The following is a 17,788-nucleotide window of genomic DNA, read 5'->3' as shown; positions in this document are numbered from 1 at the left end:
ACATTCAATGAAGCTGAATGTTGGAAGATTCAGGACAGACAAAAGAATGTACTTCTTCACATAGCTAAACTATGGAATTTGCTCTCTGTGACGGCCACCAACTTAGATGGCTTTAAAATGGGATTAGACAAATTCATGGAGGATAACACTATAAATGGCTACTAGCTATGATGGCTCGGCTCTGCCTCCACAGTCAGGCTGCTTTCACACATGGGGATGACTGCGTTAGTTTAACAGATTAAAAAGGTAGCACTTCTGTCCCAATTTCTAAAATCCCTTTCACACTGCAGTACCTGTTGTGTTAAGGAAGAGCAGTTTTTTCAGCCAATATACTGGCATTTTAAGCAACTGTCTTTCACACGGCTTGTTTTTGTCCCTCATCCATTATACACATGTGGTCTGTCCCCCACTATGTAGGAGGTCTCATCCCATCGTCATGCAAACCCTCTCCTTTTAGGATCTGATTTTTAAAATTATTTTAGTTGTATCAACACAGGGGTGTGTGCTGCTATCTGAGGGAAATGCTGCTGCTATCTGAGCAGATGCTGGAATACCGGTACAATTTTCGTCAGGCAAAAAAACCAACGCATGACTAAAGGGCAAGAATGCATTGCATGCTGGGATGCTTGTCAAGTGAGTGGCTGCAGCTAGTGCAAAACTCCCACAATCTTCCGGGTTTCCAGCCTTGCTAACAGATTATTTCTGGTATCATTTATCATGGAAATTTGCACTAAACATGTACTACATTCCACTAGAATTCCGGAGCTAGCTTGTATGTCGTGTGAAAGTACAAATAATAGTGTGCAAATTACCAGGTAAGAAATCATCAGAATAATGGAATAAAGTGCAGTGTGGAAGTAGCCTCAGAGGCAGTATGCTTCTGAATACTAGCTGCTGGAAACTGCAGGAGCAGAGAGTGTTCTTTTGCTCAGGTCCTCCTTGTGGGCTTCCCATACAGGCATCTGGTTGCTCACTGTGAGAACAAGATACTGGACTAGATGGGCCACTGGCCTGATCCAGCAGGCTCTTCTTAGATTCTTAAGGAGATCAAGGTATACATAGTTCTCCCCCTTTCCACTTTATCCTCACAACAAGCCTGTGAAGTAGGTTAAATTAAGAGATAGTGATTGGCCCAAAAGCACCAAGTGAGCTTCATGGCTGAGTGGAGAGTTCAAATCCTTTTTGCTCAAAAATGAAAATGAAGTGTAGTTATTTTGAAATATTAATAAATAACAGTGTTTGCTTTTTAACTATGTAAATCTTGAATTTATCCAAGCATTAAGTATCTGAAAAGAATTGCTGTAAATCTTAAATCACTTTTGACCCCCTCCATCTGAAACACCATGCCTGGTTTTGCACTGAATGTAGCATTGCCAGCCTAAGATCAGCAGATAAAAGGCCTATAGTAACATAACTCATTTATAGCTCATGAAATTTGAGTTCTTTGCATGGATTAAAGCTGGCGCTGAAGGACAGCAGTGCTCTCGTGCCTTTAACAGCTATGTGATAGGCAGATATTAAACCAAGTAAGCCTTTCCTAATATGGAACTACAATTATAGGGAAAGATTCACCTGATGATATTCAGTCTCTGAGGAATCTTCTTACTTGTGTGTGACCCCTGATTTTTGAGCATTCCTCTCCCCACCTGCAAAAGAGGGTACAAATTTGCATATGACAAAGTGTGTGCAAATTTGTGTCTTTTACAAGTGTGGCAGGGGCCCAATCCACATATAGTATACTGGGCCCAGAAACTCCTGTTGGCATCCCTGCTTCTGAACATTCAGTGGGAGTTTTTTTCTTGGAACCTTTGGAAAATTTTTAACAGATTAGGCCAACGCTATTATCATCTTCATGAGATAAAATTCTTGAAAATGGGGAAACAGATCTTTAAAAGGGGAATCATATACAATTACTTGGGAACCTTATACTGCTGCATCAGTATGAAAAAAAATCTGCATGAGGCACATGTGGCAATTGTTTGCATTTTTACACAGAACACCATAAATATACTGGGTTTTTAAAAGACTTCTGAATCCTCATAGCATCCTACAGGGAGAAATATAACAAGCCAACCTGGACAGAAATACATTTTATGGATCAAAAGCTACAGGGTGAGTGAAGAAAGGAATTAATTTTCTATAGCAGATAATTGATGTAAAAGGATGAAGGAAATATCCAGTGGGGATCTGGTTCATGTTATTGTTCATAAATACTGACGATCTACCCAGAAAATACAGCTAAATTTAGCAACAACCACACATACTGCCTACCGGGGCTCAAATGTTGTATACCTAGTGGTGGCTAGCATAGTACATTGTACTAAGGGTGCTTCTGCCCAGATGTTTTATCAATATTTGTGGTATGCTCCTTTAATGCTCCATGATCTACTATGCACATGGTGCACATTTAATTAGCCACTCTGATCACCAGCCTAGAACAAAAGAAATTTACAAAGTTGCTATATCTTCAAGCAATTATTAATGTTGTGGTATTGTGGATCTCTGTTGTGCTTTGCAGACCATTGCACTTTCACCATTTCACTAAGAAAGTGTTACCATAGGGCTATCTCTAGGTGTGAGGGGGCCCATGGCAAAGTGACCTGTGGTAGGCCCTCTCCTCTGTGTGTGGGGGGGTGGCAGGCCTACCTGGCAGTGACAGCAGGTAGCAATGGGAGCAGCATTTTGAGCATTGCTGAGCATCTGGATCTAGCCACCATTTTAATTTCTCACACTGTCCCAGTCTTGCACTGCTTGGAGTATCAGGCTGATTTTTTTTAAAAAGGGGAGAGGCCGAGGTTCATTTCAGTGGTAGGTCCTGCTGGAGTACTGTGCCCCTGACAGTTGCCCAAAGATGCTGGGAGCAGACACCAACCCTAGAGGACATAGCCTGAAAGGCTTTCAGAATTAAAACTCCTTTTGCACTCTGATGCAGCTATACTGTGTATTCCAGCCAAAAATAATGACTGCATAGAAGAAGGGAAAGGGTTACAAAATAGCAGGCAGATGTAGCTACATCTGTGCATGCTGTATGCAACCATGCCATGTGCCCATAAAATACCACAGTTCAGCAGCAATTCCTAAACTGACCTTGAATAATAACGCCTTGACCAGCAAATGCCTCAGTGACATGGAGCATGCACAAATCTAACTGCCATGCAGGCAAACCTTTTCCTGCACCTAGGAAGCTGCTTTATACCAAGTCAGACCATAGGTCCATCTAAATCAGGATGGTGCACACTGACCAGTAGCAGCTGTCCAGGGTTTCCAAAGAGTTTAGCAGCCCTACCTAGTTATGCCAGTAACTCAATCTGGAATTTTGTAATATATACAAAGTACATATCTACCACTGATCTATGGCTCTTCCCTTCAACCCAGTACATACAGCTACACTTCAGTGCAGATTGCAGAAGTAAAAACTGTAACTGTTTGCTTGGGGAAATGCCTTAATTTGCTTTTATTTTTGAGGTAACATATTAAGCGACTAGAGCTCAATTCATTAGACACATAAAGTGCTGTCCTCAGCTAGCAGATTGGGAGGGAGGGAGGGAGAGAGGGAGGTAAAGTATAGAGGGGAAAGAAAATGTAAACAGAGAAGCCAAAAGGCCATGAAATGAAAGGGGTACAGTTTTAGATTTCTATGCAAAACTCACATGCATACAAGATAAGGACAGCATATCTCGTGTACATTTCAGCTTTGCATAGAAATGTCACAGACTGTACCTCTTGCATTTCATTGTCTTTTGATCTCACTTTCTTTCTTTGTGTATTCTTCTCTCGTGGGTGAGTGTGTTTTTCGACCAACTCACTATACCACTTCATGTACTGGATGGTAAAATGGGCTCTAGTTAACTCATGAAAGCTTATGCCACAATACATCTACCAGTCTTTAAGTTGCCAGAAGCCCTCTGGGTTCTTTTGCACACCAGACTAATATGGCTACTCCTCTGGAATTAAATTTGTTATATTCTCATGAACCATCTGAAAGCATACCACAAATTACACATAGTCATAGGTCATATAAGAAGTAGTGTCTTATACACATGTAGAATGGCAGGCCCTGTGAACACTGCCTCCCCCAAATCCCTAAATCCAGAGATAAGTTGAAGCCCTGTTACCTTCTTCGAATGTGGAAGTATTAGCAATTTAGAAGATATTCTTAGCATCTGCAACACTTCACTGAATGATCTCAGCAATTTCTTGGCATCCACTATTATGGGTCTCTTCCCCACTCTTTTTATCATAAAAGAAGACTCACCAATATTATAAAGCAGAGAATTCCACTGGAGGGTTTCCCTTAAGGAAATTCCTGCACTCATCACCTCAGAATGAGAACTCAATCTAGAGCAATAGGGCAAAGCAAGCCTAAACCCTGCATAAAAGACAGGGAGAACTGGAAATCAAGATAGTTTTAAAATAGCCCTGCTGGCTCTGCTTGGCTTCACCCTATGTAATGTTCATCAGCTTCTGCTTTTGCTCTGACTCACACACAGGATGGGCGGGGAAAGAGGCCATGAGGTCTGATGGAAGGAGAATGAACTAGTAAGCACATAGAAAATGAACAGAGCAATCCTATGCATGTTGGCTTGGAAGAAAGTCTCACAGTGACTTCATTGCTAGTAAGTATGTTTAGACTGGGAGCCTAAAGCTGCAGTCTTACTTAATGAAGTGACTAGGAGTTACTTCCAGTAAACATGCATTGGATCACACTGCACAAAAGGTTGCAGGCTTAGCCATTAGTTGAGGGACATTTAGTCATGTATTCCATTTACAGAAACAGGACACAGCCTTCTCAAAAATACCTTCGGAGGAAATACTCTGTCAGAATTATCCTATCCTTGAATTTGGATGGGCACAGAGGCACAATATTTTATATAAGAAAATAAAATTAGTCCCAATGATTTTCTTCTCATTCGCCTTTTTATCTTTGGGGCCTCAACTTCATACCATCAAAACAAGTTTACACAGTTTATCTGGAGGTACCTGCTAATCATACAAAAACTTAAGAGGGAAGAATCATTATTGTCAATGTATTACTTCAACAATTGTTATGTATTTGCGCAAATGCATGCAATTCCTGCCATAAATTGGGGACTTCAGTCTGTGGTGATCTCCAGCCCAATACATTTTGATATTATAATTCACCATATTTTTGTTCATCAAAACATAGAATGCTGCAATACAGAATGTCCTGAAGCAAACAGCCAGTTCAACCAAGGAATGATAGTGACAACAGCTCAAAAATGCATGTTGTGAATTGACCCTTAAGGAGGTATGACCAGCATAATAATTTCATATTCTATGACGTTTTGAAGACATTATGGTTCTCCTCCATTTCACTATGCATTCCTCATGAGTTTTTGACATAGGTGGAGAGAGCACATTTAAACATTGCTGTTGGTTTTGTTGTTTTATATTGCAAAGTGTCTTTTGACTTGCACAATAAAATCAATGCATTTTCAAACAGGAAAACCTGAAAATAAAATAGAGTTGCACACCCCTATTATAATATCCCTCCATCTCGAACTTAGCTGGAAAAATGGGTCAGAGTGCACTCTCCAACCACATATGGGGCTAGTGATCCCTCAAATGATTTACCAGGCTACAACAGTGTGCCTTGAAAAATTAAGCTCCATAAAAAGAAAGGAATAGATTAACATGACACCTGACCTATACCACATACATGGGAAGAGGGAGGGGGCATTCACCAGCAGAACCATAAAGCTTCATATCTTGATGTGAATCACTACAAAAATGGGTAATGATGGACTAACTGGGCTGCAGCTCAGGGCCCACAGTCTCAGGAGACCCATCAGCATTCCAAACCAACTTTCAAATTGCCATGCCCTGTGGCTGTTCTCACAGCACAGTATTTTGTTTCTGCCATATCTTAATACACTCTCTCCTTTCTCATCACTGACTTTCCATGCGCACAAAAACAGTGTGTGTGTGTGTGTGTGTGTGTGTGTGTGTGTGTGTGTGAGAGAGAGAGAGAGAGAGAGAGAGAGAGAGAGAGGTGTAGTGGTCAAAGTGTTCAACAATGACCTAGGAAACCAAGGTTTGAATCCCACTCAGTCATGAAGATTATTATTAAGTACACTGCCCCAGTTTACATATAATGGTAATTCATGTCAAGCAATAAAGCATGGCTTATTGTGAACAAACAGCATGCTAGTGCCTATTGCTCAGCTGCTCCTGCTTTGCCCTACCCGACCTAGAATCAGAATTACAAACCATGAGGCTTGGCTTAGCATTACTTATGTGTGAACCATCATTCATGATTTGTTTCTTCCAAACAAAATATGAGTGGTAAGGTGTGAGCAAACCTTGGCTTCTACTCATGGTTTGTTTGGGAAAAAGCAAACCACAAGCGCTGGTTTGCATCTAACACCAAACTTCATAATTTGTTTCTTCCATCTCCAGGCTGGGTAGAACAAAGTGGGAGCAGATGAGCAGTATGCACTAGTATGCGGCTCATCACAATAAGACAAACCATGGCTTACAATGACATGAGAATAAGGCCAATGGAAAAAAATCCCATCAATAATGTGGTACTGAAACCATTAATGTGATACTACTTCCAACTCAGGAAGTAGAGCACACCAGAGGTGAGAACATGGCGGAAGAGGAGTGAGCGATTTGTACGCCGAGCGGGAAGAAGAATCATTTCACAGCAATGGAAAGTGAACTGAGTACAACATGTTCTGCATGCACAACAACCATCACCACCACATCTTCTCCGTCCCGTACACAGCCACCTCAAATATCTGTTTATAGCGGTGCAGATCGGCATGCTGTGCAGGTTATTCAGCAGGCCTTGCATCGTCCCCCTAGCTCAGCAGCACAGTACCTTCAGCAGATGTATGCAGCTCAACAGCAGCATCTAATGTTACAACCTGCTGCTTTGCAACAGCAGCATTTGAGTAGCACTCAGTTCCAGAGCATGGCCAGCGTCCCACAGGCAAGCCAGTCAGGTGGGAGGCAGTGCGCATCCCCCAATGGCAGTGTCACTCAGCAGTCAAGCATGTCAGAGACCTCGATTAATCTTTCTGCTTCTCCTACACCTGTGCAGCTAATAAGCCATTCACAGACCTCCAACACTAGTAGCAGCAGTCTTACCCAACAGACCATGCTGTTAGGGAGCACCTCTCCTACTCTGACTGCAAGCCAGGCTCAGACGTACCTCCGAGCTCAAATGCCATGGGCAATACAGAGTCTGTCCCGCTTGAAGTAGTGATGCGCATCAGCTTTAGTAGCAGCAGCAGCAGCAGTAGCAACTGCATCCCAGGCGTCCCTCCACTGGGTCAGTTGTATATGAAGACTTTGTGCATGAAAAGTATTGAACTAGAACAAGCCACCCAGTTCTGCCATTACATTTACTGGATATCCAAGGAAAAGACCATCCCAGGCGGGCACATTGTCACTGGCCACTGTGAGTCCTGTAGTCCTTCTCAGGCCGGCTGTTGCAGCAGCACAAGGACTACTGCGCTCAGACACAAAATCTACCTCTGGTCTGAAACAGCGACAGGAGACCCACTTTTAATACATCCTTGCCTTTACTCCCAATTTCTTTATTTTATTTAGTTAATTATGTGAATGTAGTTAATTAAAATTAACTGTGACATTTGTTGTTTTATTACTGCTGTTGTATTATTTTATTATGAAATTGTTTTTGTAATTGTTTGCTTTTGTTGTAAGCCACTTTGAGCACAATTTTTTTTTGTAAGTCGCTTTGAGTTCCACTTTTGGAAAAAAGCGACTAATAAATATAATAAATAAATAAATAAATAAGTTCAAAGGTATGCATTAAAAAGAGAACATGAAGTTTCCAAAATAACTCCCATATTCTTCAGTAGACCCAGCTTTTTCCAGATGATGAGATACAAACTTATTTAATATTATACACAATTAAGTATCTCAGTGCAATGTCTTGGGAATCTTCAAAACAGTTCCAAATGCCTGATGGAATGCCAGTCAATAGTCCTGTTTAACACACCATTATTCATGAGCATGCAAAAATCAATAAAACACCACAGAAGATACTTTGATGAAGTAGCATAATAATCCTTAAATTGCTCAACGGCTTTCCTACCATACTTATACTCGCATAACTGAAGTATATGACTTATAACCTCCGTGGCATTTAATTGAGGGTTTTTTTTAGTGGTTAGCATCAGAATGTGAAGCTTTATGCAATTACCACCTTTTACTGGTGAGTGCTCCCTCCTTTTTCTCATAAACAATGAAAACTTTAACTGCTGCAATGGATGCATCCACCATTCTGTGTCCAGTGAAGCAGGGAGAACCCAGGCAGCACTAATCCCCATCTCCATTTCCGTGCCAATATCTGGCCAGTGGCATCACAGAAAGGGAGGCAGTAAGAATGTACTGACCTGGATCCCATGCAGTCTGGTAGACACACATAATCTGAGTGACTTGACCATCCCCACTGATAGCCACTTCAAACTCCATTTCCACTGACAACAAGAGGCTTAAAATAATCACAATACTTATGGGTGAGGCCCAACTAGTTCAGTGACTATATCCAACTAAGCTTGTGAGCAGGTTGCTTGTACCTCATTGCAATCTGTGTTGGGTCACGGAGGCACACACACCAGCATCACCTCCAGTACCTTTGTCCTTGCCCTGCATTGAGCAGAAAAGGTCTGAAGGAGGTTTCTACCTCCATTCACTTGAAGCCCCTTCAGACCTCCTGAGGAGGTATGGAACAGAGAGGACAGGGTTGGGGCAGACGGGGACACTGATGGAAGCAGCAGCATGCACAACCCTGTGCTCCTAACACAGGTTGATAATTCCTGTTTAGGCACAACACTGAACAGGGCAGCATAATTCTACATCCTGCTACAAGCCTTCTGATGTGGGTTGAGGAGTGGTGTGCAAAATTGCAGCTTTCAGCTTATTATTTATTTATTATTTGATTTATATCCCACCCTTCCTCCCAGCACGAGCCCAGGGCAGCAAATGAAACAGGGCAACCTAATAGAGATCAGTGAACGTGAGAATACATAACCGACAGAGTGGTCAGGTGAATTTGCCCTGAGACATCACCTCAAGGTGTGAGAAACAAGCCCTGCTTGTTCTGAACCCTTTCACCCTGATTGCCTCATGTGATCCACATGCCTCATAGAATATTTACCGTATTTAAAATACCAAAAGGGGCAATATGATTATTGTCCATTTTACTATGGGCACAAGCCATCCCCACAGAGGGATTTTAACAATTTGCCAAAGGCATCGTCAGAAAGGCATAGAGGAGAGAAAACCAAAGCTTCTGGAGGAGAAACTTTCCCACCAGGTGGCCCTTCCTTCTTCAATTGTTGCTGTGCTGTTTGTTTGTTTTTCAGGTTCCTGATACTATCCTACTAAGAAAGGATTTCATTATAAGGATCCAGTAAAGGAATTTAATGACTCAGGCTCCGCCCCTTTTCAGCAGATAAACAGCAGAGGACTATGGAAAAAGAAGAAAAGAGGAATAGATATGATATGATAGATTCTAGGAACAACATCCTGAGAATGACTCAGACGCTGGGAATTCAAATGTTGGAAGAGGCCCCATCCACTTCTCCAGGTGAAAACCCTCTTATCCATTGACCATTTCACTGTGTAGGGGTATAGGCAATCTTCTACCAAGTAAGTGGTCAACATGCAACCAGGCTGGGAGCGATTTCGGTAGCAGGAGCAGAATTTTATCCTTTTACCACTTACCTGGATTTCTTACTGAGTAGGAGGTAAAATTCTACTCACAATGGTGGCTAGAGATTACCTACTCTCTGCATGCCCACTGTAATAAATTACCACTTGGTAAATGATGACCAAGTATTCAACCCAGTATGTGTTCACTTTCATAACCACCACCACTATTCCGCCCATGATACAGGCTAGCATTTCCTCCCCACCCCGCAATTCCATATAGAACGGTATGGCTTATAAAGGAGTAGTGGCAAAGCAGGGGCTAAAACATGGCTGGTCCAACTGCCAGCCTACTACCCAAATCACTATCTCATCTTTCCTTCCTTCCTGAGCACCTTATGCTCCCGCTGCAGAAACATTTGCAAACTCTTCTTGCTGTGGCTTAGAGAATACACCTGCTTTGGAGGAAAGCGAGGCTGGGCCTCAACCCTCATCCAAACAACAAAGGCTGCAATTACAATCGATGTTTTATGACACCATCATCTCTAATGTTTACTTATTTAAACTTATTTAAACCAACTAAACCAACTAAGAAAGCACTTCATCAAAAAAGTTTATCTATCTACATCAGAAGCCCTCTGCTGTAATTAAATACTTCCTTTTTGCTTAGTTTTTCTTGTCCCCATGCTGCCCAATAGCGAGAAAATATATAAGTAGGAAGTTGGTACCATTGACACTCCCTGAAGAAGGCACAGAATACAAAACATAGATTTGCTGTTGATGTGTTGCTGGACATCCCAGCCTTAGTAAATGGAGCTTCAGGCTAATGGAGCTTTGGGCTAACAAATAAGTATAAGCTGCATTGGGCTGCGTACCAAAGGCAACTTTGCAGAGCTAGGTGTGGGTTAAGGCCAGGAATTTTGACAGTAGAGAGCAGTGCCCCTCAGTTCATAGCTGATGCCAGCTATGCCAGATCCGGGATAAGCCAATTTGCATTGCCTTGGCCAGTCAGACTAGCTTTGCAATACAAGCTTCTGGTTATTAGCTTCATTTCATACTGACTACCAAACTAGTCCAGGGTTTCATCCCTGGCAGTCTTCTGTTCTAAATGCTCAGGATTTAGATCTGTTACATCAGATATAGGAAAACTGAAGTGCAAGCCACTAGGATTTCCATACGTCTTTGGAGCACCTGTCATCAGCCTTCGGACACAAATTTTCTACATACATACTTTTACAGGAATCATTCTGAAAGTATTCCTGTGGAGGCAGACAGTATATGAAAACCAGCCCTAAAATGCTATGGACACCCAATACTTTCCATGGGCCAGAGATATGGGACTAATATGGGATATTTTTATCTGCTTTGTATTTTCTGAAGGAACTTTCTCATTGGTTGGCTAGTTTGCTTTTATTGTTGGACTATGACCTGGAAGACCAGGTTTCAAATCCCCACACAGCCATGAAGCTCACTGAGTGACCTTGGCCCAGTCATTGCCTCTCATCCTCAGAGGAAGGCAATGGTAAACCACCTCTGAATAATGCTTACCATTTCATAGGGCTGCCATAAGTCAAAATCGACTTGAAGGCAGTCCATTTTCCATTTAAGAGGAAACACTTCTAGTGCTGGTGAGAGGGCCTTGAAGTAGTGCCAAATGACTGCTACGCACATCCCATAATTTTCAGCATTATGATGGGAAAAGCTGTATCTGCCAACCTTCTCTCCTTTACACAACTGTTAAACGAGATTTAAAAGAGCTTGGTCCCATTTTGAATTTGACTACCATAATTGAAAGCATTCCAAAACAGGAATAGCTGTTCCTGAAATGCCTGTAGCTCAGTGTTACCTGCATTACATGCAGAAGGTCCCAGGTTTTGTCCCCAGCATCTCCAGTAAGGGCTAGGAAAGACTTCTGTCTGAGCTGCTGCCAGTCAGTGTAGACAATACTAAGTTATATCGACTGATGGTCTGACTTGGTGCAAGGCAGTTTCCTATGTTCCTAAAAGTAGCACGTAAGGCTGAATACCAGACAAAGCTTATTCATTTTCAGGAGGGTACTTGTACTTCTTATGCTACACTTGGCTGCATGCTAAAGAGCCTAGGGCCGCAAAAAGGACCAGAAGGAGATTAAACATCCTCCAAGTTTACATCTTGGGGATGAAAAGTTCATAAATTAATCCTATTAATCCTTGAAATGATGGCTGCTTAGACACACTATTAAGGTCCCTGCAAGTATTTGTTCACTAGGAAGTCATACTAGGAACAGTTTCATAGTATGGACTAATTAAATCAGTCAGCCAGGAAAAAATGTGTCTGGATTACAGAAATTTTTATTCCTCTAGGGCAAGTGTGGCTAACTCCCAGTTTGGGTCCCGATTTGACCACCAAGCAAGCTTTTCTGGCCACCCAAGACCCACTGATTTTGGCAGGATGGCAAAAAGGAAAAATAAATCAAGGCATACACAGTGCTGGGGTGAACAGAGCCCAGTGCCCTCAGTGATGCAAACTGCCCCCCTCCTCAATGATCAGATCAATTATCTGATGAGCAAATGTGTGATAGACCCCCTTCTTAGCTCATTAGCTGAGGAAGGGTTATGTGCTTCTGTGTGTGTGCAGGCACTTCAGAGTGTGAGGTGGCCACACCCACTTTCGCTAGAATGAACACCATTTTCACTAGAATAAGGGCAGGTTGGGTTATGGGTGAAAGTGGTCCTCAGGCCAAACAAATCACCCCTGCACTAGGGAAATGTAAAAGTGGCCATGCTGAAATACAAATAACTGAGGCTGTGTACAAACCATACATTTTTATTGATTGATTGATTAGATTTATATCCCGCCCTTTCTCCCAGTAGCAGCCCAGGGAGGCATTTACAACCCATCCCTCCCCCCCAAGGAATCCTGGGAACTATACTTTGTTAAGGGTGCTGGGAATTGTAGCTCTGTGACAGGTAGGACGTGCTAGAATTCCGCCCAATTCACATTTGATACCAAATTTTCCATTAATCTGCATATCCTCTATCATTGTGGATTGGATTTTTATGTAGCAATTTTCCACAGCTATTTTTGAAAACTGATTTTTTTTAAAAAAAAATCTGTCTATAATATTAATATTAAGAACAATAATTTTATCAATATTTTCTTTTAAAATAACAATATTAATATCAAAAATTTGGGGGACGGAAAAAAGGATTGGTGAAAGTAGAGGATAGTGAACAAAGAACAAACTCAAATCGATACTAGCCGGTTAGGTTGATGGAATGCTTTTGAACCAACACCAGCCAATGGATCCCATCCCTAGTGAGGGGTACACTATAGTTCCCAGGATTCTTGGGGGGATGTGCTTTAAATGTACTTAAATGTATGGTGTGTGCACAGCCCAAGACAATATCCTGACAGCCAATGTGGAGTATAGTATCAGACTAGGACATGGAAAACCAAGGTTCAAATTCCCACTACGGCCATGAGGCTCACGGGATGAACTTGGGCTGGTCACTATCTCTCAGGGCTGTTGTGAGGGTAAAATAGGCAGAAATCACATATGCTGCTTTGAGATGCCTGGAAAAAAGATTACTATTGACTGTGTTTATGTACAACTTTTATCCTAAAGGCGCCCAGGGCAGTGCTCAACATATTAAAAGTATAACAATAAAAACATATTTAAAACTACAAAACTGAAATGCAACAGCACAAACCTAGCACTACTATATTCAAATTAAATTTATAGGCTTCAGACACAATGCGAAACTGCAATCAAAACTGGAAGCAAAACATGAACTCCTCACGGCTGTGCCAATGGACGGCAGGAGTGCCCAGGAAGATGCCAGTTTCATTCTTGTCACAATAAACTATGGCTTATCATGACCCCTGAATACAATCAGTGTTGTTCTAATCAATAAAAGATCTTCAGTAACAGGAAGGTCTTAACCCTTTTCCAAAAAGCTGGAAGACTTAACTCACTCATTGGGAGCGCCACGGAGAAATTAAATTCCTTACTCACCAAGCCTTAGATGGACAGGGCACCCACAACAGGGCCTCTTCCAATGACCTCAAGGATTGGGAAGGCACATATGGGAGGAGGGCTCTGTCAGATATCCCTTTGGTATGGCTTCCTAGAATTCAAATAGGGAGAAAAGCATGAAAAATCCAAAGTCAGTTGGCAGGCAACTATAGCATGTTTCTTTTTTTAAAAACTTCTATCCCAGTGGTTCCTAAACTCTACACACACACCCCTGGTGGATCACTGAAAATTGCTGAAGGTCTTTATTTTTCTGCCTGTTTTAGCACTTACAATGTGTTGTGCTAGATGCTGTATGATTTTTAACTGGATTTTTACAAACATGCTGCAGACCACATGGATGAAGCTTACGGATCACAGTTTGGAAAGCCCTGCTCTATCCCCCTCGTGAAAAACTAGGTAGAGCAGAAGAGAAGTTATAACACTGCATATTCATCCCAGCACATTCATTCCTAATCCTACCTGCTATTCAAGCCATCGTAATCATTGAGGATCAGTAGCATTTGCCTTATATATAAGGACTGAACAAGGTAAGCTCAATGTCTTTTTCAAAGTAAGAATACAATGCACTTAACTACACCAATCAAAAAGCTAATGATCTCAAAGCAGACCTAACCTTTACAATAGTCAGTGAAAATGACCTTGTTGGATAGATAGTAAGTACAAGCAGGGTAAACTAGAGGAAGGAGGGGGGACATGGTGTTTAGGGGAAATCCAGTGAGAGCAAGTCATGTATTAAAAACCCACAAATGCAGCCGTAATTGTCTGTTTTGATTCAAGAAGTCATGAGTTTGTGACATCTGACTTGAAAGTTCATTTCTCACACCAGCAAAAGGGGGGCTAGCTTCAGATGGCCAAATATGGGAGCTAACCTTTTATAAAACCATCAGAAACACTGGAAGATAGGTAGCTGATTTATATCTAGCCAGACCACTGGTCTATCTAGCTCAGAACTGTCAACACTAACTGGCAGCAGCTCTCCAGGGTTTCAGGCAGGAGTGTTTCCAATCCCAGTCCGACCTGGAGACACCAGGGATTGAACCTGGGACCTTCTGAATGCAAAGGAAATGCTACAACCTTTCTTCTGTCAACTGTTTATCCATCTGTATTTTCTTATGTATGTAAAGTCTACAGGAAGGTAGAGGGTAAAGCTGAGTGAAAAACTGTAGTCTTATTTACAGAAGTAAAAACTCAGGAGTGAAAACACCCCTGGGAGAAACAGGATTATTTCGCAATGCTTCCCACAATGAGACTTAAGTACCAGAGTGTCTGTTCCAAATAACTTTGCACATTGAAGAATCCTTCACACCTGTTCAAAGAATACATGAAGAAAACATGAGTGGGTGATAGGGATGTAAAGATCTGTCAGTTTTGGTTCTCTGTTTCTCATTTTTCCAATCTTAAATTCAGTTCTCCACATTTCTGCAGCAATTTGCAATTTAAAAAAATCCTCATGAAAATTGCAATTTAAAAAATCCTCATGAAAATTCTCCAGCATTTTAGTGCAAATTTCTCCTAACACATTTTTGTAGGCAGTTTTGACTAATGTACACATTTTGCAAGCAATTTCTTGTTATGTAATACATTTTGTATGTTATTTTCACTCATATGTTCATTTTTATGCACACTTTCCTATAACACATGCATTTTTGTAAACACTGTTTGGTTGGTGAACTGCATTGCAAAATTTTAATAAGTGTGAATTTCAAAGGATGGCCATGCTTCAATTCTCACACTATTTCAGTAAGTGTAGATTTGATAGATTTGGCTTGAAATGTGAACTGAATAGAATTTCTTGCCTATCGCGAGATCACTGAAGATGTAAGTGGAGAATTGAGCCTAGGTAGCATGTTACATTGGGGGAAATGACACGTCCAGTGGCAAAGCAGGGAAGATTCAAGCCACCAGCAGAGAGCTATGCCTTACATACCAGGAGCCATTTTCATTCACAGTTGATAAATCTAGCAGAGACTGTACCTCCTATCAGTTTGGTCAGTTACAGGCTAAATTTAACCGATTAGCGATTTACAAAGTTTATAACGCTGATTTATCAGGGCACTGTTGTGCTTGCTCAGAGGAGTTAATGATTCATGCTGTCAGAAAACCATCCCTGCTCAATATATAGTAAATAAAACAAAACAAAACAAAACAAAAACTCTGGACATTTACACAGGATAACAAATAAGCATGTTGTTCTTTCCAATAGTACATAGAACTTCAAATTCCATCAGTTACACCTATTCTGAACTTTCTACCATTTTGATGTAAGGCAGAGAGGGTCGCTGTTGGCTGAAAAAAATATATTTACCAAGAGGGATAAAAACAAACTTCCAAGAGGCCAGCTACTATATATAACACAGGCAAAACATCCAGGGGTGTGTTAGGTTACAGACTTCTAAAATCATTCTTCCCTGACAGGCGATAGTAGAGAGATCCTATTTCCAGTTACTCGCTTGCTAAGTCAATTTAAAACAACAACATAGTATCTAGTGAGGGTAAGGGTTTGGATTTTAGGTCTCCAAGAGACCTCAATGACATTCCCACTCCCACTCCCTCATTCTATATATTATACATATCAACACAGAGAAGCCCCATCTGCACTATACATTTAAAGCAGATCTGCTTAGCTTCGGCAAGGTGGTGGCCTCAGGTGCCTTTAGACCATAACCTGAGACTTACTGGTTGTTTGCCACACTGGGCTCCTTTGGGAGGAAGGGCAGGACAGAAATAGTAAAAATAACTGCTGTGGGAGGAGACTCCATGAAGGATTACTCCAGGATGAGAAGCTGACCTGCCCAGAGTTGTCTTGTTCACAACTTCCATGGAGTCAGCAGGAAAAAGGGAAGATTTATGACAGAAAAAAGAAAGTACTTCTTCACACAGCTAAACTATGGAATTCAGTCCCACAAGATGTAGTGACAGCTACCATTTTGGATGCCTTTAAAAGAGGATTCCACTAATTCATGGAGGATAAGGCTATCAATGGCTATTAATCCTGATGGATATGTTCTACCTCCACTCTCAGAGGCAGTGTGCTTCTGAATACTAGTTGCTGTAAACTGCAGGAGGGGAGAGTGCTGTTGCACTCACGGTGCTCTGTTTGTGGGCTTGCCATAAGCATCTGGTTGACCACAGTGAGAACAGCATGCTGGACTAGATGGACCATTGGCCTGATCCAGCAGGCTGTTCTTCTGTAGTACAGTGGGGTACGTAGTGTGAACAGAGAGCACATGTGCAGGGTTCCTTTCACCAGCTTCTTTCTGCCCTAACATTTCCAGATGCAAAATAAAATTTCATCCAGAGTGCCTATGGAGATCACAAATGGATCGGTCAGATCAGATTTTTTTGCATGTACATTTGGCATGTTAGTTGCTGTTCATGCCAGTGGACGGTACTTGAAAGAGTGTATCTGGGCTGTGCTTTTTGTTCCTCACCTATATCAACTCCTCCCCAGCCCTCCACTATCTTTTTCCATTCTGGGCATGCATGAAGATATTTCTGTACCTGTGTGCACGCAGCTTTAAAAAAAAAATCCCAGAAGTGCAAAGGAGTGAACGTTCTCAGCCTTATCCATCCAGTTATCTGTTTTACAATGGGCAAAATGGAAGGTTGTGCTTTTGGAGAGGAGTGCAATATCTGTGTTTTTTTAATAGTAATAATAATAATAATGTCTTGAGCAAGTGTGATAAAAGGTTTTGCAGGAGACCTCTACGGTTTTGGTCCAGTTTATCTAAAGGAACGTCTTCAGCATCACCAGATACGCCGCCAAACGAGATCAGCCTCCCAAGACCTTCTCTCGGTCCCACCAGTCAAAACAGCTAAGCTGGTGCGGACCAGAGAGAGGGCATTTTCAATTGTGGCCCCCGCCCTCTGGAACTCTCTGCCTTATGATCTCCGCCATGCCCCCTCCCTGACAGGCTTCCGCTGAGAACTGAAAACACGGTTTTTTAGGCAGGCATTCGAGACGTCTGTCTAATTTAGTTTAAATTTTTGTATGATGGGGGTAGGTTTGGATTGAGTATACTTATTGTTGTTTTGTATTATATGTTATATTTTACTCTATGTTATATTTTACTCTATGTACGCCGCTTAGAGTGGCCGTTAATTCGGCCAGATAGGCGGCCT

General features: G+C 41.7%; 2 protein-coding genes across 9 annotated transcripts in view; one reads left to right on the top strand and one right to left on the bottom strand.

The window, feature by feature from the left end:
- TFEB (transcription factor EB) overlaps window positions 1–17,788 on the bottom strand; it is a 101,404-nt gene that overhangs the window by 34,816 nt on the left and 48,800 nt on the right. For 7 of the 8 annotated variants that reach the window (XM_061632285.1, XM_061632290.1, XM_061632291.1 and 4 more), the window contains exon 2: window positions 13,646–13,757. The gene's annotated coding sequence lies outside the window, so the exon portion shown is untranslated. Of the gene's footprint in view, window positions 1–1,572; window positions 1,595–13,645; window positions 13,758–17,788 lie in introns of those variants that run through there. The other variant, XM_061632293.1, reaches the window with a different exon arrangement.
- On the top strand, window positions 6,674–7,231 carry LOC133386846 (polyhomeotic-like protein 3). The gene has a single exon (XM_061630616.1). The coding sequence runs from the start codon at window positions 6,674–6,676 to the stop codon at window positions 7,229–7,231; it is 558 nt and encodes a 185-aa protein (XP_061486600.1).

The sequence above is a fragment of the Rhineura floridana genome, chromosome 6 (genome assembly GCF_030035675.1).
Source record: "Rhineura floridana isolate rRhiFlo1 chromosome 6, rRhiFlo1.hap2, whole genome shotgun sequence".
Taxonomy (NCBI): domain Eukaryota; kingdom Metazoa; phylum Chordata; class Lepidosauria; order Squamata; family Rhineuridae; genus Rhineura; species Rhineura floridana.
The sequence above is the reverse complement of the archived record's forward strand: the minus strand, read 5'-3'. Positions and strand labels throughout refer to the sequence as shown.

What these genes read in the sequence shown, in the direction of transcription:
- LOC133386846 (XM_061630616.1), top strand. Translation starts at nt 6,674, where the DNA reads ATGGAAAGTGAACTGAGTACAACATGTTCTGCATGCACAACAACCATC.